This window comes from Gordionus sp. m RMFG-2023, chromosome 4 (genome assembly GCF_954871325.1).
Source record: "Gordionus sp. m RMFG-2023 chromosome 4, tfGorSpeb1-WG-v2, whole genome shotgun sequence".
Lineage (NCBI taxonomy): Eukaryota > Metazoa > Nematomorpha > Gordioida > Chordodea > Parachordodidae > Gordionus > Gordionus sp. m RMFG-2023.
This window is the reverse complement of record NC_088778.1, coordinates 12,845,890-12,866,249: the sequence shown is the minus strand read 5'-3', so window position 1 is coordinate 12,866,249 and position 20,360 is coordinate 12,845,890. Positions and strand designations below refer to the sequence as shown.

Here is a 20,360-nt window from a genome sequence, read left to right as displayed (position 1 = left end):
TTTTTTTTAAATATTGGAAATAGGCTGATATTTTATAATTGGCCCATCTAATATATCAAAATAAAGGATTAAAGGGCATTTGGATTACCCATTTACTTTTTTTTATTTTATGGAAACTTTCTTCGATTTTATTCTCTATAGATTTCCAATAATCTTATTAAAAATCAAATCTATAATATCGGATCGGTCTTTAAAATGATTTATCCATACATCTTTACTTATGAATATTATTTAGTACATTATTTACACTATATTTTATATACATTAGAATTATACGACATGGGAACATTTGAGAAAATTGGAACAAAAAGTTGGAAAAAGATATATCACTGACGAAATTGATGATATACATTGGAAAGCCTACAAAAAATAACTGAATCTCCTTTTCAAAAAATATTTTCCTAAATTTGCTCAAACGATACCTTTTTTGTCAAAATAAATTTATTATTTCAAATTTTTTTTATATTATTCCAAAAGAATATAAAATAAATTACAAATTTTTCAAACTTATGTAAAAAAATAAAACTCGTAACAAAGCAACTTTTACGTTTACAAAATGAGTGAGATTTTTTTCGTGCATTTTAACAATTTTTCTCTAAATGTAGTAAAAAAATCTAATTGGCTTGTTTTCAGTATAATACTTTTGTAAACAAAAATTTGATAAATAATTTAATCACATATATTTTTTTTGTTCCAAAGGTTGATAGGCATAAAGGATCTCTGTAATTTATATTTTATTGAAAATAAGTCCCCTATTTCGTCAATTTCTTTCAAGCACTGTTTTTATAAAATATAATAGAAACATTTACAATTCAATAAAAAAGTTAAGATAAACTTTGTCTAACATCTCTTTCGTATGTCCAGCTGACAAACAAAATCTGACTCTAGCACCTATAATATGAGTTGCGGGAAAACCAACAGTGACACATGCTATTCCTCTCTTCAACATTTCTCTATAAAATGATCTAGAAATTGTTGTTTAAAAAAGAAATATTAGATATGAATTTATCTCGTCGTTATAATTACGAAAGTTTTGTGGGAAAATAAAGATAAACAGGAACGACAGGCGAATCATCATCGCCTATAACATGAAATCCCATGTTAATCAAATTTCTCCTCAGATATTTAGAATTATTTTTCAAATTCATTATTCTTGCGACACCTTCATTATTTATGGTGTATATTTAAATAGTTTATGTATATTAATATTCAATAAATTTACCATCTTTTGTACCATCCAACCCCATAATAACTTCCATGCTACTTATTATTTGTTGAGCAATAGGCGCTGACATACCAACACCGTATGATACACAATGAGAATGTTCTTTTATATGATTTATTAAACTCTGCGAAATTCAAAATTATAATAAAAATAGGAAAATGTATTAGTGTTTTTACGTCTTGTTGCACTCCATTCTATGGATTATTATAATAATTAATTTAAATGACTATAAAACGATCAAACCAATATATTAGAAGATCGAATTAAAATAAATAAATGTGTTTTCAAACGAGACATTTAAAAATTATTGTAAATGAATTTCAAAAAAAACTTTTGATCCTGCTATATAACCCCCAGCGGAGGCAAAACTTTTTGTAAAAGTTCCCATCATAATATCAATCTCTTTGGGGTCAATGTTGTAATAATCAGCGACCCCTCTTCCGTTTGGCCCCAAGGCGCCTATACTATGCGCTTCATCTAAATAGAGATACGCTTTGTATTTTCGTTTAAGTCTCATCACCTCGGGTAGATTAACTATGGTTCCTTCCATGCTGTAAACACCTTCAACCATAATCATGATTTTTTTCCAAGGCCTATGGCTTCTAGGTTGCCCCATAACAATGTATTCACCCAACTTTGATTCCAAATCCTTCATATCTTAAATGGTTTTATATTGACATTTATTAAACTTGTAGTAAGGAAATGTTTGACATAATAAATTTTTTTTGAATATGATTATAACAGAAATAATAATCTAAAAATTAAAACATTTTTCTAAAATCAACCGCAAGGAAAACGAATCTATGCTATGAAAAGATTGTTAAAAATTTATCGACGAAACAATTATAATTACTCCGTTTAAACGTATTTTTTGTTTTAGATGGCAAAAAAGATTTTTCATAATTCCTTGTGATTATGATTTACTTACATCAGCTGTCAATATTTCAGATGTTGGCAGGGGATTTTAAAAAGGCCATATATTTGCTTGATTGAAAATCGGCGTTTAATATTATATTCGTTTGAACAAAAAAGTTTACTAATAGGGTTATATTCTAAAAATTGAGTGGATATTATGCCACTCTTATTTTATTAAATGATTTCTATGTTGTTCTTTTCTGACCAGTGTAGTATTATTCTGACGTCACATAGTCAGTTATCGGCCATTTGGCTATGATATTTGTTTGTAGACTCATTTGTACAGATATACCAATAAGTCTACATGCCCTAACCGATTGGGGTATTTAGTAAACATAAATATTTTGAAATATGTATGAAACGCATCATTTCGTAAATAAAGTTATCTAAATCCACTAAGTCGAAGTTATTTTCATATTACGCCAAATTAGATAGTCAACTCGCAGCTCAAGCACACCCCATCTCACCAATAAATTCTTCGTAGAATTATATTTTAATGCCTAGAAGGGTATCACGCAAATGGCCATTTGACAGTAGTTGAAGATATATGAAATGTTAGCAAAAGTAGCATAATCACGTGAGAATTATCGACAGAACAATGCTTATTAAACAATCCAATTTGAAAACCATAAAGGCGATTATAATGTTTTCGTCCATACTTTTCTCCCAATCATAATATATATATATGTGTGTCGTATTGTGATATGGAATCATGTGGGATTCGGAATCCCAACGCGGGGATTCGAGATCTTGAATCCGCAAGTTTTATTAGGATTTTTTTTTTAAATAAACAATTAAATAAAAAAAATTTTCTTCGCTTTTGCCACCTGGCTGGCACCAGAAAATTTTATTTTTTAGAGATATTTTGTTAAAATAAATAAATTATATAAATTATCAAAAAGGATAAGAGAATGTTTAAAAAAGTAAATAGTATAAAATTAAGGCATATAATGAATGAAAAGGAATAAGGTTAAAAGACATTTTTTTTGTAAATTTATATAAAATTATAAATATTTTCACATGAATATATATTTTTAAAAAAATCCGAATTAAAAAAAATTATTTATTGCAACTTATTCAATGCAAATGACATTTTGCTGAACATTTGATGTTGTCTTGACAGCGTCTACATGAGCGTAAGGGGTAGGAACAGTTTGCATGCTATTTTGTGAGGGGGGTAGGGGGTAGGCTGCTTTAATGAGGGTAGGATAAATTGGGGGAGGGGGGGTTATCTATTAAATTTTGAGATGAAATAAGGACAAAATTTATTGCTGTAAAAATTAATACTTTTATTATAGAATTATTATAATACAATTCATCGACCAAATCTATATATTGCAAACAATCATACACATTGTTTTCCAAATAAAACCTTCTGCTTACTTTTAAATGTAATTTAAAAGGTTTAGATATTTCAGCCATAATGTCATAATTAATTCATTGTAAATAATGGAGGTTTTAATTGAATTTATTATCTAAAAAATAAATTCTTTATATTCACAAAATATTGATAGTTGGTAGTAGAGATAGATTAATTTAAGTTATCCTTTATAAATTTTCTGAAATAAATTAAAAAGGTGGAAATAATAATAGGGAGACACCGCCGCCGAAGGTGGTGTAAATATTTTAGGGGGGTAGGCAAAGGTTTTTGAAGGGGGTTTGCATCCAGCGAAAATCCTGTCATGTAGACGCTGTGTCTTAAAACACTCGCATCTTTTATTCATGAAACCCATAATTTTCTGGTGCCAGCCAGTCGACAAAAAAGAAGAAAAAAAATATTATTTAATTGTTTAAAAAAATATATATTCCGAATCCCCATAGATTCCGAATAAAACGTGGGGATTCAAGATCTCGAATTCCCACGTTGGGATTCCGAATCCCACATGATTCCATATCTCAATACGACATATATATACTAACCTAGATTGACGATTTATTCATTAAAAATGTACAAATATATTAATCAGCTTAAGACACTATTTTGGGATCTGCAAGTAGACTAAATGACAATAATTTAGTCAAAGTGCAAGCCATAAAATAATATATAGTTGATACCTATTATATGTATACTTTTAACATTTTAATGAATGAATCGTTAGTCTATATACTAGTATATTAATGTCATTACTTCTACTATAAGAAAAAAAGTAAAAATTTATATAAGTAACCATTGTGTTCAAAAGTTTTGATAACCGCTCCAGATAATCGACAACCTAAAGCAATGGATGCGTGATTCAATTTATCACTTAAAATAAGGCAACCCTAAAAAGAGAGGGATTAAAACGAAAAATAATTATATAGAATAATAAAAAAAGTAAAAGTTTCAAATATAGGAGAAAATATCATCAGCTCTCAGCTGTAATATCGCTAATTGACATGTGATGTCTCTAAAATTTTGGAAATGAGCACAACTTATAATTTTTGTAATGCGGATTTTCTAAAATTTACTATGTCAATTGTGATTTCTTAATATTATCTGATGAGAATTGGTACCGATATGATAGTATTAAAATAAAAGGTAGATTATTTATTTTTTATCTCAGAGGTTTTACGACCTGAAATATGAGTAAGTTTTAAAATTATATTTACTATGTAAATTCTAGATTATACAATGAAATCTTATAAATATAGACAGTTCTTGATCTCTGATCCTATTGCAGGCATTGACCGATCTTTGTAACCTAATAGTTAATGGGCTATCCATTAATTCCACTATTCTTTAGAGCTAGATTGATTGCCTTACAGAAGTATATCAAGGCATCTGCTTAATAGCTATAGGGGAAGTTATATGAGGATTATCTCAAAAATATGCAAACATTAAAAATAAATCCTAATCAAATTGCTCCCTCTAAACTAATTAGGGTTTGGCATAAAAGGAAGCTGTAAAACAAGTCAAACAGCAAGAAATACTCTGGATATCTTTGTTTCAGAATACGCATTCGTCATACTTGACATAAAAGAACCTTCAATTAGTGATCTGCATCGGGCCTAATTTTTCAAGCCCGATTCGAAATTTTTTGAAAAATTTGTCCTGCCCAGCTCGAATCCGAACTAAATATTTTTTTATATGTCCCAAAAGCTCGACTCGAAACAAGAATAAAAATTTTGTTCGTCCGGCCTGGCCCGAATTTATTTAAATATATAAAAATTCGCATATTTTTTTGATTGTAAAATTATATTCTATAGACAAAAAATATTAGGGTCATGTTTCTTGCAAAAATATTAAAATATATCAATTTTTAAAGCAAAATTTAATATCTTATTTATAAATGTAAGCCCTACCCGGCCCAAATTTTTTAAAAAAAATATTAGGTAACACCCAGCCTGAACCAAATTATTTTTAAAACCTTTCAATACTTTAAAACGTAATTTCACAATCCAAAGCTTTTTAGAAGTTTATCCAAATTATTTCAACTATATCCAGTCAAGCTACAGTTCCAAACTATATTACGATATGAACACAAACTATTCCATCAGCACAAGGAATACAGCAGGGGAATTTACTAGGTTTGCCTTTATTCTGCATAGCCATAAAAACAGCATCATCCAACTAAATATCATTAGGCCCGATTTTTTAAAAAGTCCATGCCCCAAATCAAAGCTAATTCTGACCCCGAGAGGAGGCGGGCTTTGCAGTCTCTAATTGTAATCTCGTCCACAATGTATGGTATTCAGATGATGCCATATTATCGGACCCCATCAGTGAAATAATTAAAACTGTAGATATCATCATTTTAAATTTCTAACTATTAAATTTATCTTTAAATTATAAAAATGTGAAAATACAACCACAAATGTTTCTTCCTTATTGAACTTTTTTATTTGTGATTAAAGATAAAATCTTCGTTTTCGGGTCATCTAAAGGAAGGTCTACAGGCATCCAAATATTTTTAGACACAATTCAAAAGAAAATATTCTCAAGCATATGTCTTACCATCAGGCGCTTCAGTTAATTTTAAAAAAAATAATATTCCCAAAATATAATTCTGCTCTAGATCATAAGATGCCGATTTCCTTTTATACTTTAAAAATATAGGGAAAATTTTTAATCGATGCTTAAGAATTAGTCAACCTATAATAGCTGGCTATAAACCACCCTTCCAACAAAATCCGGCAGACTTGGCTTACGATCACCATTACTCATTCCAATAGTTTCATTTATTTCCTCTTTATTAACAAACAAAAATTTCATTCTTAAATTAATTACTTTTTGAGGACATCATATTAAACAATCTTTGTCAAGCTGGCTGCTAAAACATTCTTTGACACAATTTATAGACTCTAATCTATAAAAAGATGCTGCTGTGCGTACCATCGATTATCTACTTTGCAATGATACCGTTTTGTACTAATGTTCGTTCATCGGTAATGGATAAATCAGATCACAAATGGTTAAAAACTTATCCAGTATCTCTTGACAAATAAGGAATTTAGAAATGTTTGGCCATCAGGCTATTAGACATATCTATCTGAAAAAGATGCAGGGTATAAAGCACGCAATAATTAATAAAACAATCCAAAATTCATTATTCAAATCCAATGTTCCTTTTTGTTATTAATAACTCGTAGCCTGATGGGCATACATTAACCCCCTGGAATATGGGCAAATACATGTATGTGGAGTTTACATGTATAGATATTTTCGCCCCATAATTAGGTATCTAGTGGAAAAAAGGAAATCAAAAAATATTCATTCTAGCCGTCAATATATTTATCAGAGATCTGCAGACCCGGGTGTATGGGCTGGATTGTAAATTTTTTCGATAAATCCAGGCCGAGCCAAATATTTTAAATCGCGATTATTATATATATAAAATAAATTCATTGTTGTATAATATCATTTTAAAACTATTTTATATAAAAAATTATACACCCAAGCTGGGCCAAAAATTTTATCTTTTTTTAAAATGCGGGTTAGACAAAATTTTTTTTAAAAATCCGAACCAGGCCAAGATTTTTTTAGAAATCCGGACCGGCCCGTGCAATTGATACCTCAGCAGTCTGATATTTATACCCATCGTGGTTTCAATAATTTTCTCATTTGGGAAAGAACCCTTTTGATCAAACAAAAAATCAAGGTAAACGAATAGCACAGGCCAAATTAAACATTCACTTTTATTATGACCATGTTTAGAATTAATTATCAATAATTCAATCAAATGTAACGTATGACGTTACTTTAAAAATAACATATAGCTCTTAAACGATACAATAATTAATTAAAATCAAATAGCAATGTATAATTTCATAGGAATTAACGAGGAAAACCTTGCCTATGATGCATGGAATGTTGCTGGAATTAGTGGCAAAACCCATAGGAAATACTATCGCATCTTCGACGCCCAAAAATTTGGCAGTTAATCTCTCTAATTTTTCTTGTATAACTGATATACCTTTATTAAATAGATATAAATAACAATGATGACCCTTCTAAATATAAAATAGTTCTAATGCTGAATGCAAATTGTGAATCTAAGAAGTTCGATTCATATTAGTGCCAGCTATTTCGGAGATTAAGTCATAAAATTCAAATATTTTTTTAAAATAAACCAAAAATGAACTTTGACTTGTAAAAATCCTAAACTCAACTTAAAGCAACTATAATTATGGTTGCTAAACTTCTAGCCTTTTTAAAAATATAAAGTACCATTTGAAAATAGGAACATTATATGCTATGTATTTTTTGTTCAAACATAGTTGATGTTTATTTAAAGTTAATTTGATATTTTCAACAATTTATAAAAAATGAATCCTGCAGGTACAGATACAAGTCCGATTCGACCATTCTCTCAGATTCGATCGAATAAGGATCCTTATTTCGGGTTGGACATGGACCTTGTCGAATTTTTAATTATTTCATTTTCCTAATATTTTTATAAATATTATTTTCAAGAATAACAAAAAAAAATTGCTTAGAATTTTTCCGCTTTAAGTTGTTAACAAGTCTAATTCTAAAAAATCGGAACGAATATAATTTAGATTAGTCCTTAAATCTTTTAAAAAATAATACTCGGATTGGATTGGTCAGACAAATTTTTTTTTCTTCTCAGATAAGGTTGGATGTGAAAAAATAGGTCCTATGCAGAGATCTAGTATATAGTGCACAACCAGTGATGTTAAAATTTTACTGGGGGAGGGCTTGACCAGTTTACATTTATTTTTCTATAAAATTCTATTTCTAAAAAATTTAATGGCATTTTATATTGAGACGAAAGGATATGTAAGAGGATTAATTTTACTAGCTTAAACTGATATATATAAACAGTCAAATTTGCGAGAATTTGCTAGTGATAAATATCAAAATTAATTTTTTAAAAAGAAAAGAAAGAGAATGTTAATCAATCAACCGATTTCTTTTCTGGAACCACAGATACCCATACCGTGTATTGATATGACTTCTTCTACCTGATCAACACATATCCCAGAATTCTCGGCAAAGCCCAGATAATTGTAAGAGCCGAAATTTATTGCCTCTAAAATCTTCCCCGTGTATCTATAATTATATTACACAATCACATTATAATTTATGAATGAAATGAGATATTTATTATTTTTAAAAAACAGAAGCTAAAATAACTTAGGCCAAAGAGGAGATTAAAATTCCAGGCCCAGGTCAAACAGGAAAATATTTTTTTTACAAAACCAGGTTAGCCTTGTAATTTTGGGAACCCTATTTTGCAGGTCTCGTTAAAATAAAAAAATTGAGCAAAATAAAAATAAACTATTACTGGAATGTATAGTTTTCATCGTGGCTGACTCGCTCTAAATATTTAATTTTAACACCGGGAGTACTGCATATGGGTTGAGATAAGGCGTCCCTGCAACGAAGATAGACGTTTCTGGTATAAAAACTTTCGAAATTTGAGTATAAAGGCACAAAATCCTTCAAATTATTTTTTTTATCATCAACAAAATAAACAATATTTAAAATTTATAATACATCAGCTATAAAGTTGTCCCTTTTTGAGGTTATAATAATAATTTATTAAAAATTTATAAAAATCCTGTTAATTATAAAAAAAATATAAATGATGAATTCCATCATCATTAATTTAATACTTTTTTAAAAATAAAACCTTGAGCTAATTAATAAAAATAGGACATTTTTAAAATTAGGAAAAAAAGACCACATTTATTCTTTATTTTATTGTAAAAATATTTGTTATAAAATAAAAAATTCGAAAATGAAAAAGGACAATAAGTTTATAAAATCGATATACATTTGTTTAAAAACTTATTTTGTATAATATATTTTAAAAATCATTTTATTATTGCCATAAACAAATTTAAAAAATGTGACTCTAACGTTAATTATTTTTTTCCTAAAAACATATGCAATAAATTTATTTCTGTTTCTAACAAAATTACATTTCTCTTACTTCTGCAAAAATTCACGCATTTTAAATTTTTTTAAATTTAGGCGGCTTCTAAAAAACAGCCTGCAAATAATATTTATATCAGAATTTAGAAAAATTTAGATTAAAAAGGATTATGGCGGTTCTAAAAAATTTAAGAAGTTTTAGCTAAAGTTTTTAGATTTGACGTATTTAATTAAATTGGGAAAAATAATGGCAATTCTAATTTAAGAAGTTTTAGTTACAATTTTTAGATTTGACGTATTTAACTAAATTGAAACAAAAAATTTGAGCAATCAATAAATAAACTCTTTTAAAATCAGTGAACAATATACAATACATTATGTTGTGTTTATTAACTGGTGCTATAAAATAACGTCGATGAAAGTAACGTGGTTACTAACTGCGTTACTTTTTTGAGGAAAAACGCAATTCGTTATTTGTTTCAAAAGGTAACGAGTAACTAGCAACGCGTTTCTTTTTTCGATTAACGGTAATGCATAAAGTTACTCGTTACTTTAAATCCTTTCTTAAAAAATATTTTTTATTTTATTTTACATTATATATTTTTTAAATAATTTAAGCCAAGTTTTTAATTCAGATAAACTACCAAAGTTCTTAATTTTAATTATTACATTTTATGTTAAATTTTATAGAGTCAAGATTGATAATCAAATTAATATGGACTCAATCAAGGTATGTTGATTTATATTCTTTAATATAATATATTTTATAAAGAATATATGTCAAAAATATATATTTCTTCAGGTGAAGATGATTTAACTCTGCCCTGGTCCCAGTATGAAACATTTTTTACACAAATAAATAAAATTAAGGGAGCTTTTACACCTTCTAATTGTAGACTGTATCATAATTATAATATTTCAACCTATCCAGCAGCTCAATCTAAAAAAAAGAAGTGAAGGTAAAAATATGAATTTAGATTTCAAAAATTGATGAGGATCTGAAATGAAGATTCTTGTGAAGAAGATCTAACAACCTTCTTTTTTTAAAAAAATTTCCAATTAACATTTTTATTTATTAAATATAATACATCCCTCCCATCATCTGCGCCAGTTGAAGCTGTGTTGAGCACGAGGCGCTCTATGTTTACAGTGTAGACTGTCATAATTAAAATATTTGAACCTCTCCAGCAGCTCAAATCTAAAAAAAGATGTGAAGGTAAAAATATGAATTTAGATTTCAAAAAAATGATGAGGATCTGAAATGAAGATTCTTGTGAAGATGATCTAATAAGCTTTTTTTAAAAAATTTCTCCAATTTATATTTTTATTTATTAAATATAATACAACCCTTTCATCATCTGCGCCAGTTGAAGGTGTAGCACAATGAAAGCTGTGTTGAGCACTAAGCGCTCTCGTTTATCTAATCAAAATTTGAAAATCAATTATTGTTAAAAATAAATAAATATTATAAAAAGAATTTATCTTTGTATAATTTTTTTTATTTTTTATGGGGAAAAGTAAAAATAAAAAAAAAATTTATATATAATACTTAGTTTTTTAAGTAACGAGTAACGTGTTGCTTAATTTTTACAATCGAGTAAGGCTAAACGAAACCTTCATTGAACCCAAAAATTAAGATATACTTGCATTTTGAATTATTTTTTTTTAATGAAAGAGTATGGCCAGAAGAATTTGTACAAAAATTTATCCAAATAAAAGAACGTAAAACGATAAACAGAAAAGTTTTAGTTGGTATTTTAGTTAAAAAGCTCTTAAAATACAAACAAATAAACATATTGCAATTTATTTTCAAATGGTATAATCAAAATATTAGCTTGAGATTCAAAAAAATATATCAATGCCTGGATGTCTGTACAAAAAATCAAGAATTTGTTAAGCCCTGCCTGATTTTTTATGTATAAATTGCTTGGCCTGGTCAATTAATAATTTGTTTTAATTTTCCCGTCCAGCCTGTGAGCTGGGCTAGAGGTCGGCACGGACTTGTCTTTGTCTGAAGCCCAACCCGGGACATTGAAAAATTTTTCCTCAGGCTCAGGTCGGGCTGTGTAAGATGTGTTCAACCTGGTATTGGAAAAAAGCCTTTGGGAAAAAACTGTGGAAAAAAAACCTATGGACTTAAAATTCAGTCCTTTTTTATTTTAGAAAATTAAATACTAATGAAAATTTATTACAGATATATTTATTGTCTATAAATATTATGCATGATGTAAGATATTTGAAAAAATAAATTAATAAATGAGACTAAATGAATGGATGAATAAATGAATCTGTATTATTTATATATAATATATTTATCATTTAAATAGTGTTTAATAAAGATTTCCACCTATTTTTATTTAAGTTTTTAATTCGGCAGATATTTTTTGTGCAGTTTTTTTTCCTTAAGATTTTTTTTTCCTGCAGTTTTTTCTCCACAAGATTTTTTCCGGGATTTGTGACCTGAAGTTGAACAAATAAATATTAAAAATACAAATATCCTTATTGTTTCACAAAAATGTCGATAAAGATGTCTTTTTAATATGTTCATTATTATATTTTTAGAAATTTTTTCTCTATATAGACCATTATATCATCTTTTTTGACATCAATGATACAAATTATTTTTAAATAATCACAATAATTTTTAAATTCGATTGTATTTTAACTTTACTTTTATATTTAAACTGAATAAAATTTATGTGTATACAAATTAAATAAAATTAAACTTTATATGAATATTGATTAAATTATGGGGGTTAAATATACTTTTATTTAAGGTGGCAATATGTGAATATATACATATAGTTTTTAATTATTTCTTAGATATTATAATATTTAAACTCAAATAATAAAAAAAATTTCTGTTGGCCTGGTGTTTGGTTAGATCTAAAAATGTATGCTCATGCTTGGACAAAAAATTTTTAAATTCAGGCTTGGGCCACAAAAAATCACTTTACAGACCTCTAGGCTGAACCAAGTTTTGCAGATCTCTGATAATGACTAATGAAGAACTAAAGGGTGAGTCAATAACTTAATTGTTAGGCAAAATAATGTTAACAAGATATAGATTTCATAGTATAATTAAATAGATATTAATCGAATTAACAATGGTATATAATGTATTCAATTAGTATTATAAATAAGATAAAAGATATCAAATTTAAAAACATAATTTTTCAAATTTTAAGATTTTGTGACTGACTTTTTTCAAAATATGTCAGTATTTATTTCTCTATTCTATTACCTACATTTCATATTCTCAATAACACAAATAGAAGTTTTTTTTGTAATAACATATATTAAAAAATTAATTAAAAAAGTTTTTTCTGTTTTCTTAGCAATTTTTAAAGACTTTATTGAAAAGGCCTTGCTTTGTGATCCTCAGTGATATATATTACTGTAAAATATAAAATAATTTAAATTCCTTTATTACTTTTGTATCTTTGTCACACATTAATTGTCGTTTTTCAAAGCCATATTTTCTCAAAGCATCCCTTATATAGCCAAAAATAATCAAGACTGCATAACAAAAATAAGTTAATATGGCTAATAATAAGGGAATATCATCCTCATTTCCTTTCCTTTTCTCTTTGTTTGTTAACAACTTAAAAATATTTTAATATCGTTAAATCTAAAATGAATACTTTTTTAGTTTTATTTTTAGTAGATTTGAATGAATACTTTTGAATTTTTATCACATTAATAGACATGAAAGTATGCTTTTAAATGTCACCATATCTGAATATAATTTTACGAATGATATTTAAAATCTATTTAGGGATGGTTATAGCTAAATTGGGTATACTTGGTTTTATTAATAAATAAAAAATAATAATACACTAATTAACAGACACTGCTTGCTTAACGTATTGTTATTTTATGTATATAAGACATTATTTTAATGCATGGGTGCCTGCTTCATCTGGGTAGCGCGGGTTTAGAGTCAATGAAATTTTTTTCTAAGTGATAAGTCCCTATTTAAAAAAAATAGATTGAATTATTATATCTGATCTAACAACCAAACAGAGAAAATAATATTTAAAAAATAAAAACACGATTTTCTTTTTATTTAATCATTCAATATTGATGTGCTTTTCCCTCTTTTTATTTTCTCTGTTTAAATCTTGCAATTATTTCTTTTAAATTTTTTTAAGTATATACCTAGATAACATGACAAATTTATTTTAAAAACATTAATCTAAAATAATCTCTCTGTGCTTAATGGCATACGGATATTTATTGCTTGATAAAACTTTTGATGAGATTTCCGGTTTTTGATGAGATATTAACTAGACATGTGCCCCGCCAGAAATTTTCTCCACGCCGGAAAATTCGCTACTGAGAGCCGCGCCGTTTTCAAGTAATATTTAATTATATTTAAATAATAAATTATTATTTTTTAAATTTAATATAATATAAATAAAATATGAATTGTATTGGTATATGTGAGTACTTATTGCAATCGCGCCAAATCAAAACAATATAAGGATTTTAAAATCATGAACAGATTATTAATTATGCTAGAAAATATCCGTGGTGTTAACAAGAGCCCTAAATAACAGGGACCCGAACCGTTATATATAACAGTTAAGTTTGGTTACGGTTCAGTATGTAAAAAATTAAAATGGTTAGGGTTAGGTTACGGTTCTTAAGAAAAAATTTATAAAGGTTCGGTTCAGCTAATTGTAAAGGTTTGTAATGGTTCATTACGGTTAGAATTTTTTTTATTGAAGTAACACCATCGTCTAATTTATTTTTATTAAAAGCATCTATGAATTATATATAAAAAAAATATAAGATTCAAAATAACTCATCTTCAAATATATTATTTGAACGCATAAGTAATATATTTTCTAATATAAATGGATTCATATTTGTTCCTTGTGAAGATAACTCAAATTTTAACCCAGAAAAGGCCCTTTCTACAGAAAATTGTGTTGCGGGAACCGCCAGTACTATAGGAGCAAGTTTATATAATCCTGGATGTTCAAATTTTTTTTCGATTCCTAAAATATAAAAACTGAACCGGTTAAACCTTTTTTTATAAGGGTTCTTTTTACTCCTTCAAAATATTATTATATCGGTTCGGTTACGGTTCAGATATTTATAACGGTTTATAATGGTTTAACGGTTCGTTACGGTTCATTCCGGGTCCCTGCTAAATAATACGCTAAACATAGGGAAACAAAAACTTTTCAATAACGAATTAGATCCTGTAGATGAATTATTCGTATTTACCAAATCTATTCAGAGAGATTGTAGTATTTCTTTCCTCCCAAAAGGGCTCAATCGGTTTATTAATTCGTCGTGAAATAGAAACAAATATACAAATCAATGAATCTTATAGATCAGATATCATTTGTCTAAAAGAATAGCAAAAAAAAATAATGACCGACCATAGATTTCTAATTACAGAACTGCATATAATTTATTTTATATAAAATTTTTACATTTAATATTTCAATTTTAAAATATTTTGCATTAAATATTGGTGAAACTAGTTGGTTCAATGCTTGATCGACAATAAGTTTCCATTTACCGAAATGCATGAATTTATTTTATATATCAATTTTTTATTTAATTTTTAATTCTGAAATATTTTACAAGAGATATTGGCGAAACATCCTAAAATCGTTTCAGAATATTTAAATTCGAATTTTACGACAATATTGTAATTTGTAATCAGAATTGTTTAACTTATAAAGCATCATAAGAATGCAAAGAATGAGATACAAGATAAAGATAGTGGACAAACATTCAATTCTTACATAGCTAAATAGCAAACAAATATTTCCAAGCAACGAATACATTAACACAGGCGCGTACGCAGAGGGGGGAGGGGCAGGAGGCAAATCCCCCCTACCAGTCAAAAAATGCAGATGTTAGATATATTTTCCAAAAATATTATTGTTTATTAATTTATATCTTATAATATTTATTCCTATCTCTTTAAATATATATTTAATTAATTACTTTCATTTATTAAGCTATTTTGTCAATTAAATCGATTTCAAGTTTTCCTTGGCACAATATTTATCTATTATTTTCAAATTTCAAGTGGCCTAATATTTATCTATCATTTTCAAATTTATAGTCAATTAATAATTATGGACATAAGAAATTTTTTTAAATATATTGATGATTATGAAAATCCTAGTCATCTTACAAAAAAGCAAAAAAGTACAAGTAACATTTTATAATTAGCCTGAAGAAAGACACTTACTTCTTAAAAAGGTATTAAAGATACCTATGATAAATAATTTATTTAATATAGATTTATATTCCACCCCATAATTTTCAATATCGATAAACTTTATGTGCTAATCGAAAGTTAAAATTTCAAAACAGCTATTTTACTAGATGGTTATGGCTAGCCAGCGTCTACATGACAGGATTTTCATTGGATGCAAACCCCCTTAAAAAACTTTTGCCTACCCCCCCTAAAAAATCCCCGCCGCTTATTTTTATTTTGACCTTTATAATTATATTGATACTCTTTTCAGAGAATTTATAAAGATAACTTGAATTAATCTATCTCTACCAACTAATTTTGTGATTATAAAGAATTTATTTTTTAGATAATAAATTCAATCAAAACCTCCATTATTTACAATGAATTTATGCCATTATGAGCTTGCTGACATTTAAAAGGATACCAGAAAGTTTTATTTGGAAAACAATGTGTATGATTGTTTGCAATATATAGATTTGGTCGATAATTGTATTATAATAATTCTATAATAAAAGTATTAATTTTTACAGCAATAAATTTTGTCCTATTTCATCTCAAAATTTAATAGATAACCCCCCAAAAAATTTATCCTACCCCCATTAAAGCAGCTTACCCCCTACCGCCTCAAAAAATAGGATGCAAACTGTTCCTACCCCTCCCGCTCATGTAGACGCTGTGGCTAGCATACTCTATTTATTGCAAAATATTAGCCTGTTTGGCTCAAGATATGCTGGAAGAAATTTAGTTAAGCTTAAAAGTCTTGTTAAGACTCCATTTAGCAAGTACAAAAATGATGGAGAAATTTTTGACAATCATCAAAAAATCACAAAAGCTTTGAAGTGATGATTTCTTCAAATTAATTCAAAGTGGGGATATAATTCCCATTACATCACATATTGACAAAAATTTATTTTAAAATAGCAAAAGAAAATAAATGTAGGATTATCAAATTAGCTATTGAGCCCATTCTATATTGTGGCAGGGCCTAGAATTACATGGCCATTTGGATTCAGGAAGCTTAAATTTCAATTATAATGATAATAAAGGTAATTTTCGTGATCTTGTAAAATTTAAAGCATTAGGGGATTCTGCATTAATGGAATACCCCAAGCGACAAAATATTTTAAATAGAATTATTTCTGAAACTCCTAACAAAGAGAAAGAAATTGCAAAAAGTTTGTCTAACGAGATGGAGTCTTCGCCATCAAGCAGTAACAGCTTTTATGGAGTTAGAAGAGTTGATTATTAATGCTCTTATGAAATATCACAATGGCCTGAAAGAGATATTTCCTCAGAAGCAGATAAATTATTGGATTTTATACCTTTTTTTCTCACTAGAATGTATTTATAAATTATTTAATAATACAACATTTTATATAATACTTTTCAAAAACATTACATTGACCTGATTGAGGCGATGAGAATCTTAATCCCTCTCTTAGATACATTTATAACCCAAATAAATGAACGGTTTTTAATTCATCAGGCAGCACTTACCAATCTGCAGATATTAATTCCATAAAAGCCTTCAAACATTTTTCAGATGGTGATAGAAAATAAAATATTTAGCAGATTTTTATCACGAAGATGTTAAAGTATCTTATATGGTCTTATTAGCTGAATGCCAACTATGAAAAGATTAACTATGGTTGATATAGTCCCAAAAAATGCTATGGATGCTGCTTTGCATCATTTTAAATATCTTTTAAACTATTTTCTTATTGTATTAAAATTATTATTTATTAGCAATACTTCCCATTAGTACTGCAACTAATGAGAGAACATTCTCTTCTTCAGCGTCTACATGAACGGGAGGGGTAGGAACAGTTTGCATCCTATCTTTTTTGAGGGGGTCGGATAAATTTTTTGTGGGGTTATCTATTAAATTTTGAGATGAAATAGGACAAAATTTATTGCTGTAAAAATGAATACTATTATTATAGAATTATTATAATACAATTCATTGACCAAATCTATATATTGTAAACAATTATACACATTGTTTTCCAAATAAAACTTTCTGCTATCCTTTTAAATGTAATTTAAAAGGTTTAGATATTTCAGCAAGCTCATAATGCCATAATAATTAAATTGTAAATAATGGAGGTTTTAGTTGAATTAAAATAAATTCTTTATATTCACAAAATATCGATAGTTGGTATTAGAGATAGATTAATTTAAGTTATCCTTTATAAATTCTCTTGGTGACTTTTTTTAGAGAGGTAGGCAAAGGTTTTTGAAGGGGGTTTGCATCCAGCAAAAATGCTGTCATGTAGACGCTGCTCTTCTTTAAGAAGAAAAAAAAACACACCTAAGAAGTAAAACTTCTGAAAGTTGATCGAATGATTTGGCCCTTTTGAATATTTATAGGCATTTGACCAGACATGGATAAGAAAATTGAAAAATTAGCTCAATCCCAACCAGGGGCATCGCTAGCCTTTACAATCTCAGGGGGCTCAACTAAAAAAAAAATTAAGGGGGCTTTGCCCCCCTATACTCCTTCCCCCTATATTAATATATAATACATTCTTAAGATTTACTAACTTGGAACAATTATTCTGTATTCCATATTTTGTCATTTATCATATTATGCATAAATAAACTAGCATATAAATAATAAAACAATACAAGACATTCCTAAATATAATATTTTGTAATACAAATCTATTTATTACAATATAAAATATTTCGATTGCTGATATAAAAAAATTTTGCGTCTATACAAGTGATAAAAAAGGTTAATTAATTCATCATATGCTTCAATTGATAATGGTTTTTAAAAACCACATAAGACAAAATAATTCTTAGCAACTTAGATTGACAAAAGGTCATGAAACTAATATAACCCTCTGTTACCATTTTACACAATGTTTTATAGAATAGAGCAATAAGAAAACCAACGAAGATCAGATTTTACATTATAAATAATAATAGGTTTCTTAATAATATTATTTGTGCACATTTATTTTTTCATGATTACTTTATATGTACATACAAAATACAATTATGCCTAAGAAACATTTTGTGTATTAATTTATATTTCCAACATTTAAATTTTTTATACTTTATATATAAATTTTAAAGGCTCAAAAAATTTAAATTTTTATCTTGGGTCATTTATTTTATAGTGATTCATATACTGGTTATATTTAATATTATAATTCACATTTATTTTATAGTTTTTTATATGCCGCCGGTTATATCTCTTTATTATTTTACATTTATTTTATAGTATTTTATATGCCGGTTTATATATTTATTTTTTTACAATTCACATTAATTTAAAATTGCGTATTAGAATTAGTTGTTAGTCTTAATAAATGTATGCTTGATATCTTTAAATAACAATAATTTTATCTTAAAAAAATTTAATTATTCCCCCCCCCCAGCTAATTCCTACGTACGCGCCTGCAATAACACTAGCAATATGGAGCAAATTTCACATTTTACCCCCAACATACTATACCAGATCAGGATGGACTAACCTTTTAAAAAGACTGAAATTTTGTACTTTGTATACCAGTAAATAGTGTTGTTAAAAAGCACAATTTGGGTCGATTTTTAAAGCGGCTCGATTAAGATTTTAGCTAAAATAATATTATGTAAGCATTGAGGTTTGCCAAATAGATGTCCAAGAATTTCTGCCAGCTATGTGCAAAATCTTTAGGCTTACATAATGTTATTTTGGTTCTTAATCGGGCCATTTTTTAAAATCGACCCGAATCAGGCTTTTTAACAACACTACCTGTAAAAATAAAAACTAGCACACCGAAATGATCTTTTCTACTGCTGGATTAATAAGTAATGCTAAAAGAACCTCTTTCTGCTCCACTTGTTTCTACAAAATAATATTTACAAGACAATTATAATTTAACTAAATTTGATTTCTTATTTATTTATATTTCTTACTTTGTATTTTGTGTGCTTCCAAAATTTATATATAAATCTGTTTTAATAAAAAATGATAAAATATTATAGATATTATGCGTGTTCAGTAAAAAGGCAATTTTAGTCTATTTTGAAAAATGAAAAAGATACATTAATAATATTTAGGAGTGGGCAGGATTTAAGAACAAAACTATATCTTGAAACTAAGAGAGCCAAAATAAACTTTAAAATATAAAAATAGGTAAAGCCACCGACGCCGTCACCAATTTATTAGACGGTGAAAAATTTGGCACACCGATGTACGCGGATGAAAATTTAAGAATAAATCCCCATCACCGATTGAGACTTCGACGCACATTTCTCGATTTTAAGGCCTAAAATTTTTAAAATTTTATAGTTTGGAGACCGGATAGGAATTGCTGAGGGCAAATATTTCAATAAGTTGTAAAATCCCAGACACATTTTCTGCTTTCGAATGGATAAAGTGTTATGCCATCTGTTTATTGTGTTGTTTTTTTAAATTCAAAGATTTCAAAAAATATAATGCATAAAAATAAATGTGTATAAAATATTATTTATAAAAATTTTTAACCTATTGCTAGTCTTTATTTAAAAAAATTAAAGTGTAAATAAAAGTTCCAAAAAAAAATCTTCCGTCTTCATTCATAATTACTATTGATAATATTTATTCACCATCAGGTAAATTATAACAAAAAATTAATTTTTTATTATATAATTTTTGCTTTTAGAAGAATTTAACATTTTTCGGTATGTTCTCA

At 27.4% G+C, this 20,360-nt stretch overlaps 2 protein-coding genes across 3 annotated transcripts in view; one reads left to right on the top strand and one right to left on the bottom strand.

The window, feature by feature from the left end:
* LOC135928449 (serine/threonine-protein kinase D1-like) overlaps nucleotides 1–459 on the top strand; it is a 30,782-nt gene extending 30,323 nt beyond the window's left edge. Inside the window, exon 19 of one of the 2 annotated variants that reach the window (XM_065464911.1) lies at nucleotides 269–459. In XM_065464911.1, coding sequence (XP_065320983.1) covers nucleotides 269–373 — 105 coding nt within the window. In that variant the 3' untranslated portion in view covers nucleotides 374–459. Of the gene's footprint in view, nucleotides 1–23; nucleotides 161–268 lie in introns of those variants that run through there. The other variant, XM_065464912.1, reaches the window with a different exon arrangement.
* Nucleotides 460–538: 79 nt separating this feature from the next.
* LOC135928450 (serine palmitoyltransferase 2-like) lies at nucleotides 539–13,222 on the bottom strand. Its single transcript, XM_065464914.1, has 11 exons — nucleotides 13,106–13,222; nucleotides 12,895–13,065; nucleotides 8,869–9,023; nucleotides 8,488–8,633; nucleotides 7,409–7,533; nucleotides 4,309–4,402; nucleotides 1,557–1,882; nucleotides 1,223–1,349; nucleotides 1,027–1,162; nucleotides 836–965; nucleotides 539–777 (listed from the first exon to the last, which is right to left on the bottom strand). The coding sequence occupies exons 1-11, from the start codon at nucleotides 13,169–13,171 to the stop codon at nucleotides 670–672; spliced, it is 1,584 nt and encodes a 527-aa protein (XP_065320986.1). The 5' UTR covers nucleotides 13,172–13,222; the 3' UTR covers nucleotides 539–669.
* Between the last annotated feature and the right edge of the window lie 7,138 nt (nucleotides 13,223–20,360).